Source organism: Mus musculus, chromosome 17 (assembly GCF_000001635.26).
Source record: "Mus musculus strain C57BL/6J chromosome 17, GRCm38.p6 C57BL/6J".
NCBI classification, from domain to species: Eukaryota; Metazoa; Chordata; class Mammalia; order Rodentia; family Muridae; genus Mus; species Mus musculus.
Window position 1 is genome coordinate 25,081,965 of NC_000083.6, and position 17,583 is coordinate 25,099,547.

Here is a 17,583-nt window from a genome sequence, read left to right on the forward strand (position 1 = left end):
ATAGCTGATGTGACTTCTGAGCAGCCAAGTTTGCTTACTAGCAAAGTGCTCGCTCCCCTGAGGCTGGACAGAGCGACTGTACATTTGCTCTCCTTCCTCATAGCGCTTCAGCTCTGGTAAATAAAAGCCACCAGGTCTGAGACTGTGTCCCGCCTCCAGAGCCTCCCACCAGGGTTCCAGAGCTGCATAAATGAACACAAGAACGCAGGAGCTGTGGGCTGAACCATCTCAAACACACGTACTGCACCGCACCGCACCGGGCAGGATTGGGACAGCCTGGTGCTGACTAGTGCACTGGCCGGGACAGGCCGGAACCGACCTTTCCTGTCTTCATGAACTGACATGCTGGGCCACCCCCTACTTCCTAGTGTGGCTGCCTTCAATCACACGTTCCCATATATAGTCAGGCTCCTGGCACTCCTTAAGTTTACATTCCAAAAGGCAAGGACTCTGTCTCTGTCCAGCCTTTTGACTGTCAGCAGTTCTGAGAATGTAAGTCCTCTGAGGAATAATATGATTTTTCACCCTCAAGTTTGTAGCAAGTGTCATTGTGGCTTATTTATATTTTTTATTCTTATTGCTCAGGGCCTGAAGGAAATTTACGCTTCATTCCAGGTCTCTGGGCCAGCCTCCCTGTGGGGTATGTTCTAAGTAGGAGGGACTTGACAAGCCGTGTGGGGTGCCATCTACCCTCAGCTTGTGCTATGACTCCGAAGGCACTTAAGTGGTACAGCTGTCATTGTTTCTGCCTGTGCCTCCCCCCAGAGGCAGAATTAGGGTGCAACATCTCCTACACAACACTTCAGAGATGAAATATTTGAAAGGAAGGTCTCCCAAAGTCTCCGTTAAGAGAACATCTATTTTCCTCCTTTATTTTTTGGGTGGTTAGTAAATGGCTAATTCCCGGTGAGAACCGAGAAGCTGTGTTAAGATTCTCTAACTCTCAAACTGATGACATCCTCCTGTCTCAGCATTGTACAGCTGGCCCTGAAGGCTGCAGGACACGTGTGGGCATCTCAGGGAGGGAAGGCCCTTGCACCAGTTCTGGCTTTGACTTTCCTGAGCTGGGTGGGGAGGAAACCAGGGCCCTGATCCCCACCTGTGCTTCTAGGAACTTTTATTTGCAGGTGTCTGTCCCCTAAACCATCTGCCTATCTGTGTAGGAGGGGAAGCAGGGAGAGATGGACTTAGGAGGGTCCTCTCGTGAGATATGAAGCTCCTGTGTAGGAGGGGAAGCAGGGAGAGATGGAGTTAGGAGGGTCCTCTCTTGAGATATGAAGCTCCGGTGTGGCTGGTAGGAAATCTCTCACCCAGAGGGTTGACCTTTCTGCTGTCTGTTGCCCTGAGTCAGACCTTACATTGTTACTGGAGCTGCATGCTCATCCAGCCCCCACCCCCAGCACTGTGCCACCGCCATGGATTCTCAAGCACACACACACACACACACACACACCCATAGTCGAGAGGAGCATCACAAACGTAGCTCAGCCTAGCTGGTCCCCGACTTGCTCACTCAGGACAGGTCCAGCTGAGTGTAGGTCCTCCCAGAAAGCAGTAGAGGGAGCCAAGCCAGCTCCCTCTGTGGCCACATCTGCTTCTCATCCAGGCGCCTGTAAGCTGATGAAGTACAGATGTGATTCCTCTCCACAGTGTAACTCAGACAACAGGAAATTCTCAAGACTTGGACAGGGCTGAGAGGGTGTTTACTTCTTAGAATCTCTGCCAGATGCACAAATCCCAGAACTCGACACCGGAGTTAGAGCTGTCCTGTCCTTGGAGCAAAGTTGTCAGGGAGTTGTGTACAGAGAATGTCAGGAATCTGGTGGGAGTTGAGATGGTTCTGGACCAGACGCAGCCGCAGAGAACGTAGTGTGCATCTGTGGAGAAGGCTGGCAGCCATTTCTTGGGCCCAGGCTCTTGTAGCAGCTGAGACCTGACCCTCTGCATATTTGATGCACAAAGACCTCAGCCCAGTACAAGAAGGCCTTTGCTGGCATTTAAGGAGCCTTCCTCCCAAATTCATCCTGCCTGGCACAGCCTCCTCAGATCTGTTTGGTCCAGAGGCCTTTGTGAAAATAGTGGACATTTGAGTGGTGTCACATATAGGGACAGGGAGGCCCAGCAACACCAAGAAAAGGCTCAGTGTCCCACTCAATGAAAGGACCAGGCATTCGCCTTGTGCCCACCCTCCTGCTGAGCAAAAAAGAGCCAGGGTGCACACCAGCCAGCTTTCTCTCCAGGCCGGTGACTACAGTCATTTAGATTGTGTTCCAAACCCTGGAAATGGGTGTGTATATACCTGTTGCTTTCTAGACAGTGCAGAAAGAAGCAGGGGGGCTGCTCAGAGAAGCAGAGGCAGCCAAGAGGCCGTATCCGCCCTCCATCCAGCCCCACACGAGGCCTTAGGAGGCAGTGAGAGAAAATTATTACTTTTCATTTGGTTTCATTTTCTTGAGCCTCACCATGTAGCCCTGGCTGTCCTGAAATTTACTGTGTAGACTAGGCTGGCCTCCAACTAACAGAGATCTACCCGCCTCTGCCTCCTGAGAGCTGGGACTAAAGGTGTTCGTCACCACCGCCCAATTTAGGATGGCTTTTTCAGAGTCTCATCTGTAGCTGCCACCTTGCTGTAGACAGGAATGCCCATGCCTCACACTCAGCCCAACCGGCTTGGAAAGGCACTGGCAGACCCTTGTCTGTCCTCAAAGATCTGTGTCGCTTACTGGAGTTGTGCCAGGAGAACCAAGAATTGCCCTGTGATTCCAAACTTACCAGTGGATGACATTTCTAGGAATGGCGGAGACTTAAAGAATGCTGTTCTATAGGGTTCATGGGGATCCCACGGGATCCCATAGGATCCGATGTGAGGCCCGGAGCTCCCTGTGAGAGACCAAACGAAAGGGAAGTAGGGAGTTGGCATTTAAAGAGTGGGACTTAGCCTAGATGACCAGCCTCTAACACTGGTGTGCTGTGTGGGCATGGTTGCTGCTGGATGCTGCCCCCGCTAGGGCAGAGTGGCATTGAGCAGGTTTTGGCCACATGTGCTGCCTCACAGCTACCATGAGTCATTCGAATTCCAAAGCCAAAAGCACGAGGACAGGGAGTCCACCTGCTGCAACAATAAATCAGAAAGGTGATGCCCAGTGAGCAGCGCCTCTTAGAGGTCACCAGCCCGGCTCCTGCGTCACCGCCTCCAGCACAGCTCTTACACGTCCTGGAGATCGCAGAGCAGGTTGTGAGAAGCCCAGACGAGGCAGAGGTGCTTGCAGTGGGGGAGAGCGTCACCCCCCCCACCCCACTGGATGGGTTTGGGATTTCAGTGTGCCTGCTTCCCTCACTCCTACCCCATGTGGCTGTCATGTAACTCTGGTCAGACCTCACCCCCTACAAGCAATAGCTACCAGGTGCATCAGTGCTAAATGTATGCATGCTTGCCTCATGTTACTTGATACACTTACTTACAGAGTCAGTCAGAGTTCCTGCAGGACCCAGACAGGTCAGAATTACCTGTGGACAGAAGGTGCTGGCTTGAAGGAAAGAACACCTGGATATATAAAGCACACCACGGTGGCCACCCCCACCCTCGCCAATGCCTGAGCTAACACAGTGGTGCTTTCCCTCCATTCTGGTCGAGTCAGGGAGTCTAAGATGTGGGTCATCCATGGATCACCTAGCTGCCCACAGTACTACTTGGCCCAGTGGGTGGAGAGACCTCTTCCTCATCCTTCTTCGTGGAAAACGTTCGCAACAATTGTGCTATAGCCCCACTTGTGAAAACAGCAGCTAGTCTTGTGTGGGCAACGGCCCTCCAAGTCCTTAGTTCTGCCACATCTGTGTGGCACGGAAAGGACAGACTTACCCTGCCCCACCTCCTGGAAGGAAGCTGCTTCTCTAGCCAGGCTTTATCTGGGGGGAGCCACTGGAATGTGATGGGAGGGGCAGAGGTAAATGCTTCTACATGGATGCTCCTGTAGCTGCTCTTCGTGGTTTGCACTCTGTGTGTGTGTGTGTGTGTGTGTGTGTGTGTGTGTGTGTGTGTGTGTGTGTGTGTGTGTGTTGGGAGGGACAAGAGAGGTTAACTGCAGGTGTGTGTTCATGCCTGTACTGTAGCATTGCTGTGCTCCTACAGTAGGAAGAACCTATACCTTTTAGGTAGCCTAAGCAAAGGGGACTGCATAGAGTAAACTGGCTCCACCTCTCTATTCAATATTTGTCTTGAGCGTCTGTGTCTGAGACAGAAGTTCCAGGCTCACAATGGACTACCTCAAAATGAGGGACAAGGAAGGGTCCACTGTCCAGCCTGTACTGTAGCACTGCTGTGATCAGGAGCTGGCCCTGCTCCAGGCCCCTGGATTGAATTGGGGCTGTGGGCTCTTCTCTCTCCCCTGACAGCTTCCAAAATGCCAACTTGTGACTCTAGGAGAAGTGATGGAAGGCTGTCATAGCCCCTTCTTCCTGTAGGGTCCCCAACACTGGGAAGACTTCAGGAGAGCACCATAGAGCCACTTGCTCAATTGTGAGCAAGAGGTTCTTTGACCTGACTCAGTGTGTGCTCACAATTAGGAAAGCCATTGTCACTGAGTAGACAAAGTAACACAGGGGTAGTTACAGAAGACTGTCTGTTCCCTTCATCCTCCCCAGAGGCTTTCAAGATCAAGGACACTATGTAAGACATGCCAGGGGGAGACTCAGGATACTTCTCTCTCCTTCCTTATTTTTGAGCAATAGGCATGTGGTACCTAGTCTTCAGTCTTACTGTGTAGGATGTACACAGTACCACATAGGGCCCCCTGCTTGGTGGTTCTGTCCCCTGTCAGCTGCTGGGCACCCAAAGCTTTGGGTTGGAAGCTGACTGGGCCTCCTCTCCTCTGTCTATAGTGAGGCTGTCTGGGAGAACATGGCACGCATGTGTGTGAAGACTCAACGGCTAGATGTTGCCAAGGTGTGCCTAGGGAACATGGGCCACGCCCGTGGGGCCCGAGCACTGCGGGAAGCTGAGCAGGAGCCAGAACTGGAAGCCAGAGTGGCCATGCTGGCCATACAGCTGGGCATGCTGGTGAGTAGTCCCAGTTTCAGACAGACAGACATACATCACTAGGGGACCGAGAGGAAGGTTTGCCACATTGCCAAACTGAGCCTTCAGTAAAAAGGGCAGAGATTGCTAAGCATAGACCAGACCCTCCTCAGCTAAAGTCTAGAAACAAAGGGCTAAGGAGATGGGAGTGAGGGGCTGGCAAGTGAATAGGCAGTCTGGCTGCTGGTCTCCTGGGGTCTGGGGCGTCCCTCAGAATAATTGAGACCACCAGCTTGGTTCCCTAAGGCCTCTGGTCTCAGCTGGGCTTCCTCCTGCCTCCTTGAGTTTTAGCTCATTGCATACTTGCTTTTCTGGAGGAAAGACACCGACGTGCTCGCTCCCCACAGTCAGAGGCCACAGCCTTGACTTAGTGTGCCTGCAGGTACAAGGACAGACCTCTGAACAGGGAGTTGTGGGGGGTAGGTATTTCACCCACACTTATTCTGCATATCAGGAGCACCCCCAGAGAACGTCCTTATCTACAGGGGAGCACAGGCTCTGTAGGACCCCACCAGCAGCCAGCTGGGCTGTAGCAAGGTTCGACATTCCCTTGGTGGTGTACAGGTCTCACTCACAAGTGGTTGGAGTGTCACTTGGGTACGCATTGCCTTTCTTGACTGTGCAGCTCTGTGCATGGTGTCCGTGTGCATCTCAAGGCGAGCTGTGCTTCTTTGTCCTGAGCTCGTTGGGACAGCTGTTGTCCCGTTCTGAGGCGTGAACACTCTGTCAGCAGTTACACTCTGACAGCCCCCTGTGACCATCGCCCTTGCTCCTAGAATGACCTTTCTAAACCATCAGCACTATGACCCATGTGTGCTCTCTCTTTACCCGCAGGAGGAGGCAGAACAACTGTATAAGAAGTGCAAACGCTACGACCTCCTGAACAAGTTCTACCAGGCCTCAGACCAGTGGCAGAAAGCTGTGGAGGTTGCGGAGCTCCACGACCGTGTCCACCTGCGCACCACCTACTACAACTACGCCAAGCACCTGGAGGCCAGCGCTGACTGTGGCCAGGCCCTCAGTTAGTGAGTGGGGACGTGGGCAGGGATGGGGCCTGGCTGTGGCTGGCCCCTCATCTGCCCCCAGGTGATGTTTGATGGCCTTGGCAGTTCTAAAAGGAAGATCTGCCTCAGGACAGCCCATGTGATCTTCCATAGAGCCTGGTTCTGTGGTGGTGGGAAGGGAATGTTTGACCCTGCGTGTCAGTCAATGTGGTACATACTAGGCTTGGGGAACCCCTGAGGGAAAATGTGCCACAGGGATAAACTCATTCCGAAGCTGGGATGAGCTGTGCTTAGTCATGTTCGTGATCTAGAATTTTAATGATTGGCTCTGAGCTATGGCTAACACTATGGTCCACATAGCACAAAATGTACAGCAGTGCACAGACCCCAGGGCTGAAGACCAGGTGTAGTGCTCGCAGCCAGCTGCCTGTACTCTGTGATAGAGCCGCTGATCATGCAGCAAAATGGAAGTTTCTCCTTCCACAGTTATGAGAAGTCAGACACCCACCGTTTTGAGGTACCTAGGATGCTCTCAGAAGACCTGCAGTCCCTGGAGCTCTACATCAATAGGATGAAGGACAAGTAAGTCCCCACTGGGACGGCCCCTCCCTCCCACTGTGCAGTCGTCCACGTCAGAGCGGGGAAGGTCCGCCTGGCCAAGAGACTCCAGACCTGTCCCTTCCAGTTTCATGCTGCGGTGGTGCAGGGTGTCGGTTCCAGTGGGAGTGAGACCCTAAGCTCCAAGGTTATTCCACAGGACCCTCTGGAGATGGTGGGCCCAGTATCTTGAGAGCCAGGCAGAGATGGACACTGCACTGCGCTACTATGAGCTGGCGCAGGACTACTTCTCCCTGGTCCGTATTCACTGCTTCCAGGGCAACATTCAGAAGGTGAGAGCAGGCGGGGAGATGGAGCAGCTAGCTGCCTGGTGTGCATGAGGCCCTCAGCTGGACTCCGTGTGTGTGTGTGTGTGTGTGTGTGTGTGTGTGTGTGTGTGTGTGTGTGTGTGTGTGTGTGTGTGTGTGTATGCATGTACAATTTTCATTAAAAAGAAAAAACAAAACTTAGGGGGTGGAGAGGCACTTTAAGAGTACTTTGTGCCTTTGCAGAGGACAGAGTTGAGTTCCCAGGACCTCTGTGGGACAACTCACACCACCTATTAACTCTAGATGTGCGGAGGGTGGGTGGTGGCTTCTTCTGGCCTCCACAGGCACTGCCTTCATATGTTCCAACATGTACACGTAACAAGATATTTTTGAAAATATCTTATCACAGTGCGTCCTGTAGGAGTGGGCTGTTTGGGTGGAATAAGGCTGCCGGACAGAGATAAGACCTGGGTGCTCTGGGCCTTTGTAGGCTGCTGAAATAGCCAACGAGACTGGAGACTGGGCTGCATCCTACCACCTTGCCCGGCAGTACGAGAGCCAGGATGAGGTAAAACAGGCAGTGCACTTCTACACTCGGGCACAGGCTTTCAACAACGCCATCCGCCTGTGCAAGGTATGTAGTCCCACCTGGGCACCAGGCAGATGATGCTCTGTTGTGCCTTATCCTGCACCAGTTGTCCTGGAAACTTGACTGGGACAACAACAAGGTGAAGAAATGGCAGACACACACACAAGCAAGCTGGGACTGGGAGAACTGAGCCCATTCTATCTGAGAGCATCCACTAGCAACCCAGGAGCTCAGTGTGTTTGTATATACAGCAGCAGCAGGAGGGCTTAGCCAGACTTGGTAAGTGGTCTCAGTAGGGGAGAAATCTACGGCTGTGAACACTTGAGGGGAGGAAACTGCAGCCAAAACTTGGTGTGCACAGCATCAATACTATACAGACCAGGGGAAGGCTTCACCATTTCTGTGGGTCTGGGGCATTGGGTTCCTTGTCATCGGCCACGCCCAGTGTCAAGAACACACTTTTACACAGGGCTTTCTCCTCTCCCCACACTGTTGCTGATTTCAATGTTATTAAGAGTGCTTCTGGGCCGGGCGGTGGTGGCGCACGCCTTTAATCCCAGCACCCGGGAGGCAGAGGCAGGCAGATTTCTGAGTTCGAGGCCAGCCTGGTCTATAGAGTTAGTTCTAGGACAGCCAGGGCTACACAGAGAAACCCTGTCTCGAAAAAACAAAAAAACAAAACAAAAAAAAGAGTGCTTCAAACACAGAGGTTGAGACGCCTACATTGTGAACACTGACATCCACTGCTGGCTTCCATGGTCACTTCTGGCTCTTCTTGCCTCCTTCTTTCTCTGCTTCCTCCAATGCTGTCATCCATATCCAGGGTTCCTAAGCCAGTAGTAAAGAACACGTAGGTCACAGCCTTGCAAAAAGAAACTCATCAAAAACTGTTGAACATTTTTATGACTACTGTTTCAGGTCTTGTTTCTGGAGTTACCCGACCCTCAGGTATTTGTTGTAATACTCTGTAAAATAGAACAAAGAAGTATCTAAACACCCTAGTACTCAGACTCACCTAGTAAGGCCTGGTGCTTCCTAAAAACTCCGCTAGCACAGATCTGTTGTGATATCAACACACATTCACCAGTATAAGTGTGTGTGGGTACGCCAGAACTGCCCCAGAACCACGCCTTGCTCCCTGCAGGAGAACGGCTTAGATGACCAGCTCATGAACTTGGCGCTGTTGAGTTCCCCAGAGGACATGATTGAGGCAGCCCGGTATTATGAGGAGAAGGGCGAGCAGATGGACAGGGCTGTCATGCTGTACCACAAGGTGAGTGCATGGCCTCGATTGGGGACCTACAGAGACTAGAGACACCTACGCTCACTCATGAAGCTCCGGGAAGCCTGGCTGGGGCAACTCAAGCAGCAGCTAAGTTCCTCCCATTGCACATAGGCTGGACACTTTTCCAAGGCCCTGGAGCTGGCCTTCACCACCCAGCAGTTTGCAGCACTACAGCTCATAGCCGAGGACCTGGATGAGAAGTCAGATCCTGCTCTCCTGGCCCGCTGCTCAGACTTCTGCATTGAGCACAGGCAGTTTGAAAAGGCTGTGGAGCTTCTCCTGGCTGCCAAGAAGGTACAGGGATGGTGGGAGCTTTGGCTGGGAAATAGTTCTGCTATCTTCCTTTGGTTAGAAAGTCTCAAGAAAACTATGGTTGTGCCGGGCAGTGGTGGCGCACACCTTTAATCCTAGCACACAGGAGGCAGAGGCAGGCGGATTTCTGAGTTTGAGGACAGTCTGGTCTACAGAGTGAATACCAGGACAGCCAGGGCTACACAGAGAAACCCTGTCTTGAAAAATAAAAAATAAAAAAAGAAAGAAAACTAAGGCTACAACTTGGGCTGGAAGTCAAGGGGATCCTACCAGTTCACCCAGCATAGTACAATCAACACTGCTGCCATGAGGGCAGCCTTACCCACCCCACCTCTTCAGTTCTAACTAGGTAGTAACACACATGCACGCACACAGTTGATGAAGTAGTAACACGCATGCACGCACACAGTTGATGCAGTAGTAACACGCATGCACGCACACAGTTGATGAAGTAGTAACACACATGCACGCACACAGTTGATGAAGTAGTAACACGCATGCACACACACAGTTGATGAAGTAGTAACACACATGCACACACACAGTTGATGAAGTAGTAACACACATGCACACACACAGTTGATGAACACCTGTGTTTGGGAGCTTGTTTGGTTTTTGAGATAGTCTCTCAAGCTAGCCTCAAAATCCTAGACTCAAGTCATCCTCCTGCCTCTGAAGCACCTAGAACCATATGTATGTGACACCATGCCCAACACAGGGAAAGGGGAGGGCCAGGGGTAGGGGGGGTTGTTCTTGTTTTGGTTTTGGTTTTGGTTTTGAGAACGTGTCTATCTCTAAAACCTAGAGACATGGCCTCGACCTCAGCATGTAGCTCAAGCTGGCTCTAACTCACATTTCAGCCTCACTCTCCCAAGTTCTAGGACTTCAGCCATGCACCTGACTCTGAGGTATATGTTTTTCAATGAAAACATATACATTGTTGGGTTTTTCCCCTACAGCAAAAACATTATTCTTCTGAGATCTGGATTGTTAATAGCATGAGGAAAAGGAACATGTCTGAGTCTGAGTCTGTCCCTTAGCCTGGTCCTTTTTATGTCTGACTCAGCCTCGTGCAGTAGCCAGCATGGAGGCAGGGCCCAGCTTCCTCTGAAGGGGTGGCAGATGTGAAGGGGAATCCAGGCCCTCTGAGCAGTCCAGTCACAGCGCATCCTGGTTTCTCGGGCACTCTTGCAGTACCATGAGGCTCTGCAGCTGTGCCTTGAGCAGAACATGACCATCACTGAGGACATGGCAGAGAAGATGACTGTGTCCAAGGACTCAAAGGACATGTCTGAGGAGTCACGGCGTGAGCTTCTGGAGCAGATTGCCAACTGCTGTATGCGCCAGGGCAACTATCACCTGGCCACCAAGAAGTACACACAGGCTGGGAACAAGCTAAAGGTGAGTCTGTGTGGGCCAGTATATCTCAACTGGGCCATATGTTGGGCATCTGGGCATATACCCTGCTTTTTGTATGTACTTCTGGGTAGCCTGAGCAGGGAGCAGCCTTCCTAGCTAGGATGTTGAAGGACTGGGAGTGTGACCCATAAAAGCTGCTTCTTAGTGGACCTAGACTGACAGCCTTGGGTCCCACTAGCAAACTGGAACTGTACTGTCATGGAGTTTTCAAAACCTAACCTTCTCACCTGAGCCCTGGCCCTTTCTCTGCCTAGGCCATGAGAGCACTGCTCAAATCTGGAGACACAGAGAAAATTGTGTTCTTTGCGGGTGTCTCAAGACAGAAGGAAATCTACATCATGGCTGCCAATTACCTACAGTCCCTGGACTGGCGGAAGGAGCCAGAGATCATGAAGAGTATCATTAGCTTCTACACCAAAGGGCGGGCCTTGGACCTCCTGGCTGGCTTCTATGATGCCTGTGCCCAGGTATAGACCTGCTTCAGTGTTCTAGCAGGACTTTAGGGCCCCAGCAGTGCCCCACAGGTCCTCATGGGTCTCGTTGGTCCAGGTGGAGATTGACGAATACCAGAACTATGACAAGGCCCATGGAGCACTGACTGAGGCCTATAAGTGCCTGTCCAAAGCCAAGACCAAGAACCCCCTGGACCAGGAGACCAAGCTAGCCCAGCTACAGAGCAAGATGACACTGGTGAAGAGGTTCATCCAGGCCCGAAGGTATGTCCCCTGAAGGAACAGGTCAGCAGAGTAATGACAAGCTAGCCTTGGGGTGCCTTCTCATACCCTCCAGGCCCTCTATTTATACCCCAAGATTCTCTACTCCCCTGCAGAGTTCAGGCTGACTCTAAGAGGCCAGACCAAGCGTGTGTTTGCCACAGATATTCCTCAGGTGATTCTTGAACAGCTGGCTAGGATTCACTGTGGCCTGTTTTGTCTCAGCACCATCTTGGGAGGACTAGACTATGGAAAGTAAAAAGAAGATTTTATGTTGCTGTGAGGAGACAACATGACCAAGGCGACTTTTAAAAGAATTTAACTGGGGTTTGCTTAAAATTTCAGTTAGTCCATGATCATCAAGGCTCAGAGCATGGCAGGCAGGCATGGTGCTGGAGCAGGCTGAGAGTTTGCAACTCCTCCACAAGTTGTAGGCAGAGAGAGACTGGGCCTGACCTGGGCTTTCAACCCCTCGGGGGCCCACTGGTAGCTACACACATCTCCAACCAGGCCACACCTCCTAATCCTTCCCAAAACAATTCTACCAATGAGACAAAGCATTCAAGTATATGAGTCCATGGGGGCCATTCTCACTCAAGCACTACAGGGGCCAAGAAGGTGTTTCCCAAGTGAGCGGCCCTCATTGTGCAGGAGACTGTAGCAGGGACGCTGGGGTCACAGCAATCACTTCTCCTGTCACTTGTGGAGGAGTGGCACAGTGTCTCCTTTTTCACTTAGTGGTCAAGAATGTACATTTATCCCGATACTCTTGGTTCTTGTCAGATAATTCAGCTATCCAGAGAGTCCCTGTGTGGTCACTATGATGTGAGTAAACATCTTTGAGCTCAGCTTCTGCCCAGAGAAGTATTTTTCTTATCTGAAAAATCATCAGAAGTTTCAAAAGCATTTAAACATGGACACAGTGGGCTCTCCTTGGAAAGGCACCATTCATGGGGCTGGGTGGAGTCAAGACTGCATCGATGGTCTGCCTAGCCTGAGATGCAGGAGGCAGGGGAGGAACACTAGCAGGAAGTGGTCATCAGCCCCAAGGCAGAGCAAGTGAACATAGACGAGAGGGTGTGAGGGACATGGTGAGCAGCCCCAGAAGAGTCAGGGGTTGGAGAGAGGGTCAGGTGCCTGCTAGGAGCACCTGAATCCACGTGGTAGACTCTCTAGAAGTAGGAGCCAGACAGCTTGTGGCTCCAAGTCACCCACCCTACGCTACACCCATCACTCACCAGTCACCATTCTAGGCAATTGTCCACAGACCTCCATGTCCAGGCTCATGCACACGTCTGATAGGAAGGTTCGCCATTCCATAAAGCCACTCCTGCAGGACAGGTGCCCACAACAGCTTCTGGCATGCAGTAAGTGTTGTGGGTCAGGCTTAGGGCTTGTCTGACATCTTGTTAGGACATACACAGAGGACCCCAAAGAGTCCCTCAGGCAGTGTGAGCTGCTCCTAGAAGAGCCAGACCTGGACAGCACCATCCGTGTCGGAGACGTCTATGGCTTCCTGGTGGAACACCATGTACAGATGGAGGAATACCAGATGGTAAGGCTTCCCCACTTCCTGATGCTCCAGAGCCCAGACCTGGTTCTTGAAAGACTTACTATACTATTTCCTTTGAGGTGACAAGCTAACTGTTCTAGTTTGCTTTTTATTGCTTTGATAAACACCATGACTTAGGTCAGAAAGGGTTTGTTTCACCTTACAATTCCATCACTGAGGGGAAGTGAGGACAGGAACCTGGGCAAGCAGATGCCATGACGGAACATTGCTTATTAGCTTGTCCCCATAGCTTGCTTTCTTAGACCACCTTCCCAGAGGAGGCACTACCATCCAATGGGCTGGGCCCTCCTATCTCAGTCATTAATGGAGAAAATTCAGGGCTGAAAAGAGAGAGATCAGTGCTTTAGACACTAGTTGCTTTTGCAGTGGACTCCATTCAGTTCCCATGACCCACATGGTGGCTCGCTGCCATCTTTATGTAACCCCAGCTCCAGGGAATCCAACATCTTCACCTGCCTTCTCCAGGTATGAGGCACACACATGCTACACATACATAAAAGCAGGCAAAATACATATAAGTCCTTGAAAATAAATTTTAAAAAAAGATGCATTTCCTCAATTGAGGTTCTCTTCCAAGATGACCCTGGCTGTGTCAAGCTGACAGTGAACCGGCACATTCACTTTGCTCATCCTTAAGAGCATCTGCCTGCCAGCCCCATGTTTTTAGCCAGGCTCTGTTGTTGCTGTTAAGATAGGGTTTCGTGTAGTCCAGGCTGGCCTTGAACTATGTAACTGGTCTTCCTTCTTCCTCTACTCACCTAGTACTGAAATTATAGGTGTGGCCACCATGTTGTGTGTGCAGCCTGGAGACAGACTCCAGTGCTTCATTCATGCTGGGCACCCTACTCTACCCACTGAGCAACACCCCCAGCCAGCTTTCATTTTACTAACAAATAAATAATGATGTCCTGTGTAGAAGTGACTATTTGGCAGCATTTGGATGACCATGTTCACTAGCCATCCCCGTGACTATCTGATGTTCTAGATGAGTCGTGTCTTCACTGTGGGTGTGATGTGTTCATGGTGACTGGTGCTCTAAATGAGTTGTGTCTTCACTGTGGGTGTGATGTGTTCATGGTGACTGGTGCTCTAGATGAGTTGTGTCTCTTTGTGGCTGATGCTGAGCATCCCATAGACTTGTCCACACATTCCCATCATCTGACTTGGTTTTAGCTTTTCATTTTCTAAATACATTTCCTCTATCAGACAAGATTTGTTTTTATTCTCTTTCTTTCTAGAATTCTATCTGCTTGCACCTCTTAGAGTTATAGCCAAAATCTGCTTCCTTTTACAGCTCTGTTCAGCCTTTCCTTCTCTTTAGTACTGCTCTGATGTTGAACGCACCCAACTTCTCACCTCAAACTTTTGATCCCTGAGTCTGACTTGGCATCTTCTAGACTGGCCCTGCTGCGTCAAGACCCAGCCCCTCCCAGCCCCCAGCCTGCTCCTTCCCTTTCCTCACAGTGCTCATTTTCTCTCTAATGCTGCTGCTGCTGACTTCTAGCCTTCTCTCGAGCTGCCGTCCTGGGCCAAGTCCCAAGCTTGTCTTTTAACCTTATGTCTCATGCCCAACAGCAGGTAGGCAACTTCTGTTGCCTGTACCTGGGGCAGCATTTCCATCCCTTTGGCTCTTGTTCATTTGGCTCCCAGCCCTGGGGTTTATGGTTTGATGTCAGAACCAGCCAAGCAGCACAATGGCCTTGTTTCTTTTTATACCCTTACAGATACAGTCACCTTCTTATTAGATCTATCCAATAACAGCATTCTAAGAGTTTTGTCATACTTATACTGAGATCTAGCTAGTTATGGTGGCATAGTTCTATAGTCCTAGCACTCAGGAGGCTGAGGCAGGGAGATTACTACAAGTCCAAGGGCTGGCCTAGAGTTCTTTAAAAAAAAAAGCAGCAGCAGCAGCTAGATATAATATATATTCATTACTCTTTAATTTTTTTAAACTGCTAGGAATTTTGTTCCTATCTTGAACTGATGTGCACTTCTAGGGGCAAGCCCTAGTAACCAATTGAGTCCTCTTTCCTTCCCATTACATGCAGTGTGCCTTGCAGATGAACATGTGCATGCAGTATAGGGAGGTGTGAGTACGCTGCTCCACAGGAAGCTGGGTCTCTGCAGCCCAGCCCCACACTTTCTAAGCCAGGCCTCTGCAAAGCCAATGAAATCCCAGGGAAACCTGTCGGGCAGCAGTGGAGGGAGAATAAAGGGGTGGGAGAGCTCTGGTACTCTACACGCAACCCCAGGTGGGTCTAGCTGTGTGAAGCCACAGAACCCCAGTCCACAGCGGATGGAGAGGGAACAGTCCGAGGTCTCTGGGCCTCACAGAGGCCAGAGATGACAGGGTCTCATTCTCGCCCAGACGTTGTCGCTTTGTGTCTTGGAAGAGCTGAGGATGAAGTGGGGGCCCTGCGGGACAGCTCAGTCAGCCCTGAGGCCGAGAGGCCAGCCATGGCCACGTGGGGAAAGTGGGGAAAGGAGGGGGAGAAGGAGAGCTAGAGATGAGAATAAGAGAGGTGAAAGCTTAAGAGAGAGGTGGGCAGGGCAGTGGTGGCACCTTTAATCTCAGCACTTGGGAGGCAGAGGCAGGTGGATTTCTGAGTTCAAGGCCAGCCTGGTCTACAAAGTGAGTTCCAGGACAGCCAGGGCTACACAGAGAAACCCTGTCTCGAAAAAAAAAATTGAGAGAGAGAGAGAGAGAGAGAGAAAGAGAGAGAGAGAGAGAGAGAGAGAGAGAGAGAGAGAGAGAGAGGCCAAGCAGCCACTTTTATAGTGGGCTGAGCTATCTTGCAGTTGCCAGGTAACTGAGGAGGAACATACATGGCTATTGCCAGGTTAACTGTGGGGGTGGAGTCTAGCCAGGATACCAGGAGCTTGGGACATTGTCTTCATGGCTGATAGTCACAGGATTATGGAGTTGGGGGGCCTCTGTGGTGTCAGGCACCTATTTCTGTCTGGGAGCATGGCTTACTGTTCCATCCCTTATAGAGTTTTTACTGAGTCTCTGGAGTAAGTCTCACTCGACCAGAAAATGGGTTGCCTTTCATGGTTCCGCAGAAACCCACTAATGGTTCCAGTCTGCAGGCCCAAGGTCAGGGACTACTCAAGCAGGAGGCACTGTAACTACAGACCAAGTGAACCAAAAGAAACGAAGCTGCGGACCTAGGTCAGACCATGCATGATGTTATGGCTGATTAGCTTGGTGTTCTTGTGGGAATCCTAACAGTGGGAGCCCGGGCTGCCCCTGACTCTTTTGCCTGGGACCCTGTTCCTCTTGCTGGGCTGCCTCGTCCAGCTGTGATGTGATGATGGTATGTGCCTGGTCTTATTGTAGCTTGTGATGCCATATTTGGGTGATGTCCCTAGGAGGCCTGCTCTTTACTGTAGGAAGGCTGAGGAAGAAGGGAGGGACCGGGGGAGAGACTGGGGAAGGGGAGGGAAGGAAAACTGCATTCAGGATGTAACATATGAGAGATGAACGAAGACGGAAGGAAAGAAGGAAGCCAGCCTGACCTCAGTTCAGCCAAGCACATGCCCAGAATGGGAAAGAGATCCACCCCTCCTTTGCCAAGTGTCCGTGGGTATCCATGGTAAGCATACTCCAGAGAGAAAGCAACTCTAGCACTCACCAGATGTTTGTGTCCTGGCTATAAGGACCCTCCGTCAAGTACTGTGTTCATGTTGTTCAGTGTAGGGTTGCCACTCAGAACCTGAAATATTTGACAGCCTCCCACACAGGACTAGTGCCTCCAAGTGAAGGCTTTTCTCTTACCTGGAGCAAAGACTGGCTCCCTTGGCCCTGCAGGTGGGCGGAGTCTGATGTTTAGGAAACCTTGTTACCTTGTCTCCATGCGACCTACAGAAGTAACTGGTGGTCACATCTATTGGGCTTCAAGTAACCACTGTTCCTTCTGCTCTAGGCCTATAAGTATCTTGAGGAGATGAGGAAAAGACTTCCTTCCGCCAACATGTCATACTATGTGGACCAGCGCACTGTGGACACTGTGCACCAGGGCCTGGGCCTCCTCCCTCCATCTCGTATCATGCCTGAGCGGGTCCGCCACAATAGCATGGAGGACCATAAGGAGGTGTACGAGGAGGTGATAGAAGAGGTGGACAATGACCCCTGATGCCCAGCCGGCCAGCATCCTGCAACCTCACTTAGTCATCAGAAAGGCAGCTGTCTGTTGTTTGTTTGTTTGTTGCTATTGTTTTTAAATTCTGCATTGTAAGCAAGAGCGGTGGGTCATTGGGTCCAGCCACTGTGGCCCAGGAGTTTGGTTCTTAGAAGGAAGACTGCAGGTGTCTACAAGTTGTTCCTTCTGCATTCCTGCCTCTGGGCACTTGGCAGCTCCCATGGGGGGGTTGGTTTACTTCCTTTTAAAGGAGGTAATTTCTTCCCCCCCCCCCATGGTTTCCCAACAACAGACCCAGAAACTTCTAGAACTTTGTGACATGAGCTGCACTTGGTGGCTGGGGACTCTTGTTACTGTTAACTGTGCCTGGAGTTAGCTACTTGATAGTCCCCTGAAAATCCCAGTGCCCCTTGAGACCACAGCAAAGACCACCTGGGGCAGGCCTGAGCCCTAAGAACTGTGCCTTTTTTCACCAAGTAGGATACCAGTCCATGGCTGTTCACATTCCCATGACTCCAAATAAAGTCCATTTTCTCAGCGTTAGTTCTCTCAAAAGGCTGTACTTCTCTCGTGAGGACCTGGGTCAGAGCTAAAGTCTTTGCC

At 51.1% G+C, this 17,583-nt stretch overlaps 1 protein-coding gene across 4 annotated transcripts in view; it reads left to right on the top strand.

The window, feature by feature from the left end:
• Positions 1 to 17,535, top strand: part of Ift140 (intraflagellar transport 140) — an 83,417-nt gene extending 65,882 nt beyond the window's left edge. For 2 of the 4 annotated variants that reach the window (XM_006523403.4, XM_006523402.4), the window contains exons 19-30: positions 4,879 to 5,056; positions 5,909 to 6,099; positions 6,565 to 6,660; positions 6,836 to 6,968; positions 7,435 to 7,578; positions 8,678 to 8,806; positions 8,930 to 9,112; positions 10,325 to 10,531; positions 10,804 to 11,016; positions 11,099 to 11,265; positions 12,676 to 12,817; positions 16,765 to 17,523. In XM_006523403.4, coding sequence (XP_006523466.1) covers positions 4,879 to 5,056; positions 5,909 to 6,099; positions 6,565 to 6,660; positions 6,836 to 6,968; positions 7,435 to 7,578; positions 8,678 to 8,806; positions 8,930 to 9,112; positions 10,325 to 10,531; positions 10,804 to 11,016; positions 11,099 to 11,265; positions 12,676 to 12,817; positions 16,765 to 16,974 — 1,993 coding nt within the window. In that variant the 3' untranslated portion in view covers positions 16,975 to 17,523. Of the gene's footprint in view, positions 1 to 4,878; positions 5,057 to 5,908; positions 6,100 to 6,564; positions 6,661 to 6,835; positions 6,969 to 7,434; positions 7,579 to 8,677; positions 8,807 to 8,929; positions 9,113 to 10,324; positions 10,532 to 10,803; positions 11,017 to 11,098; positions 11,266 to 12,675; positions 12,818 to 16,764 lie in introns of all 4 variants that reach the window. The other 2 variants (NM_134126.3, XM_006523404.4) reach the window with 2 other exon arrangements.
• Positions 17,536 to 17,583: the final 48 nt, after the last annotated feature.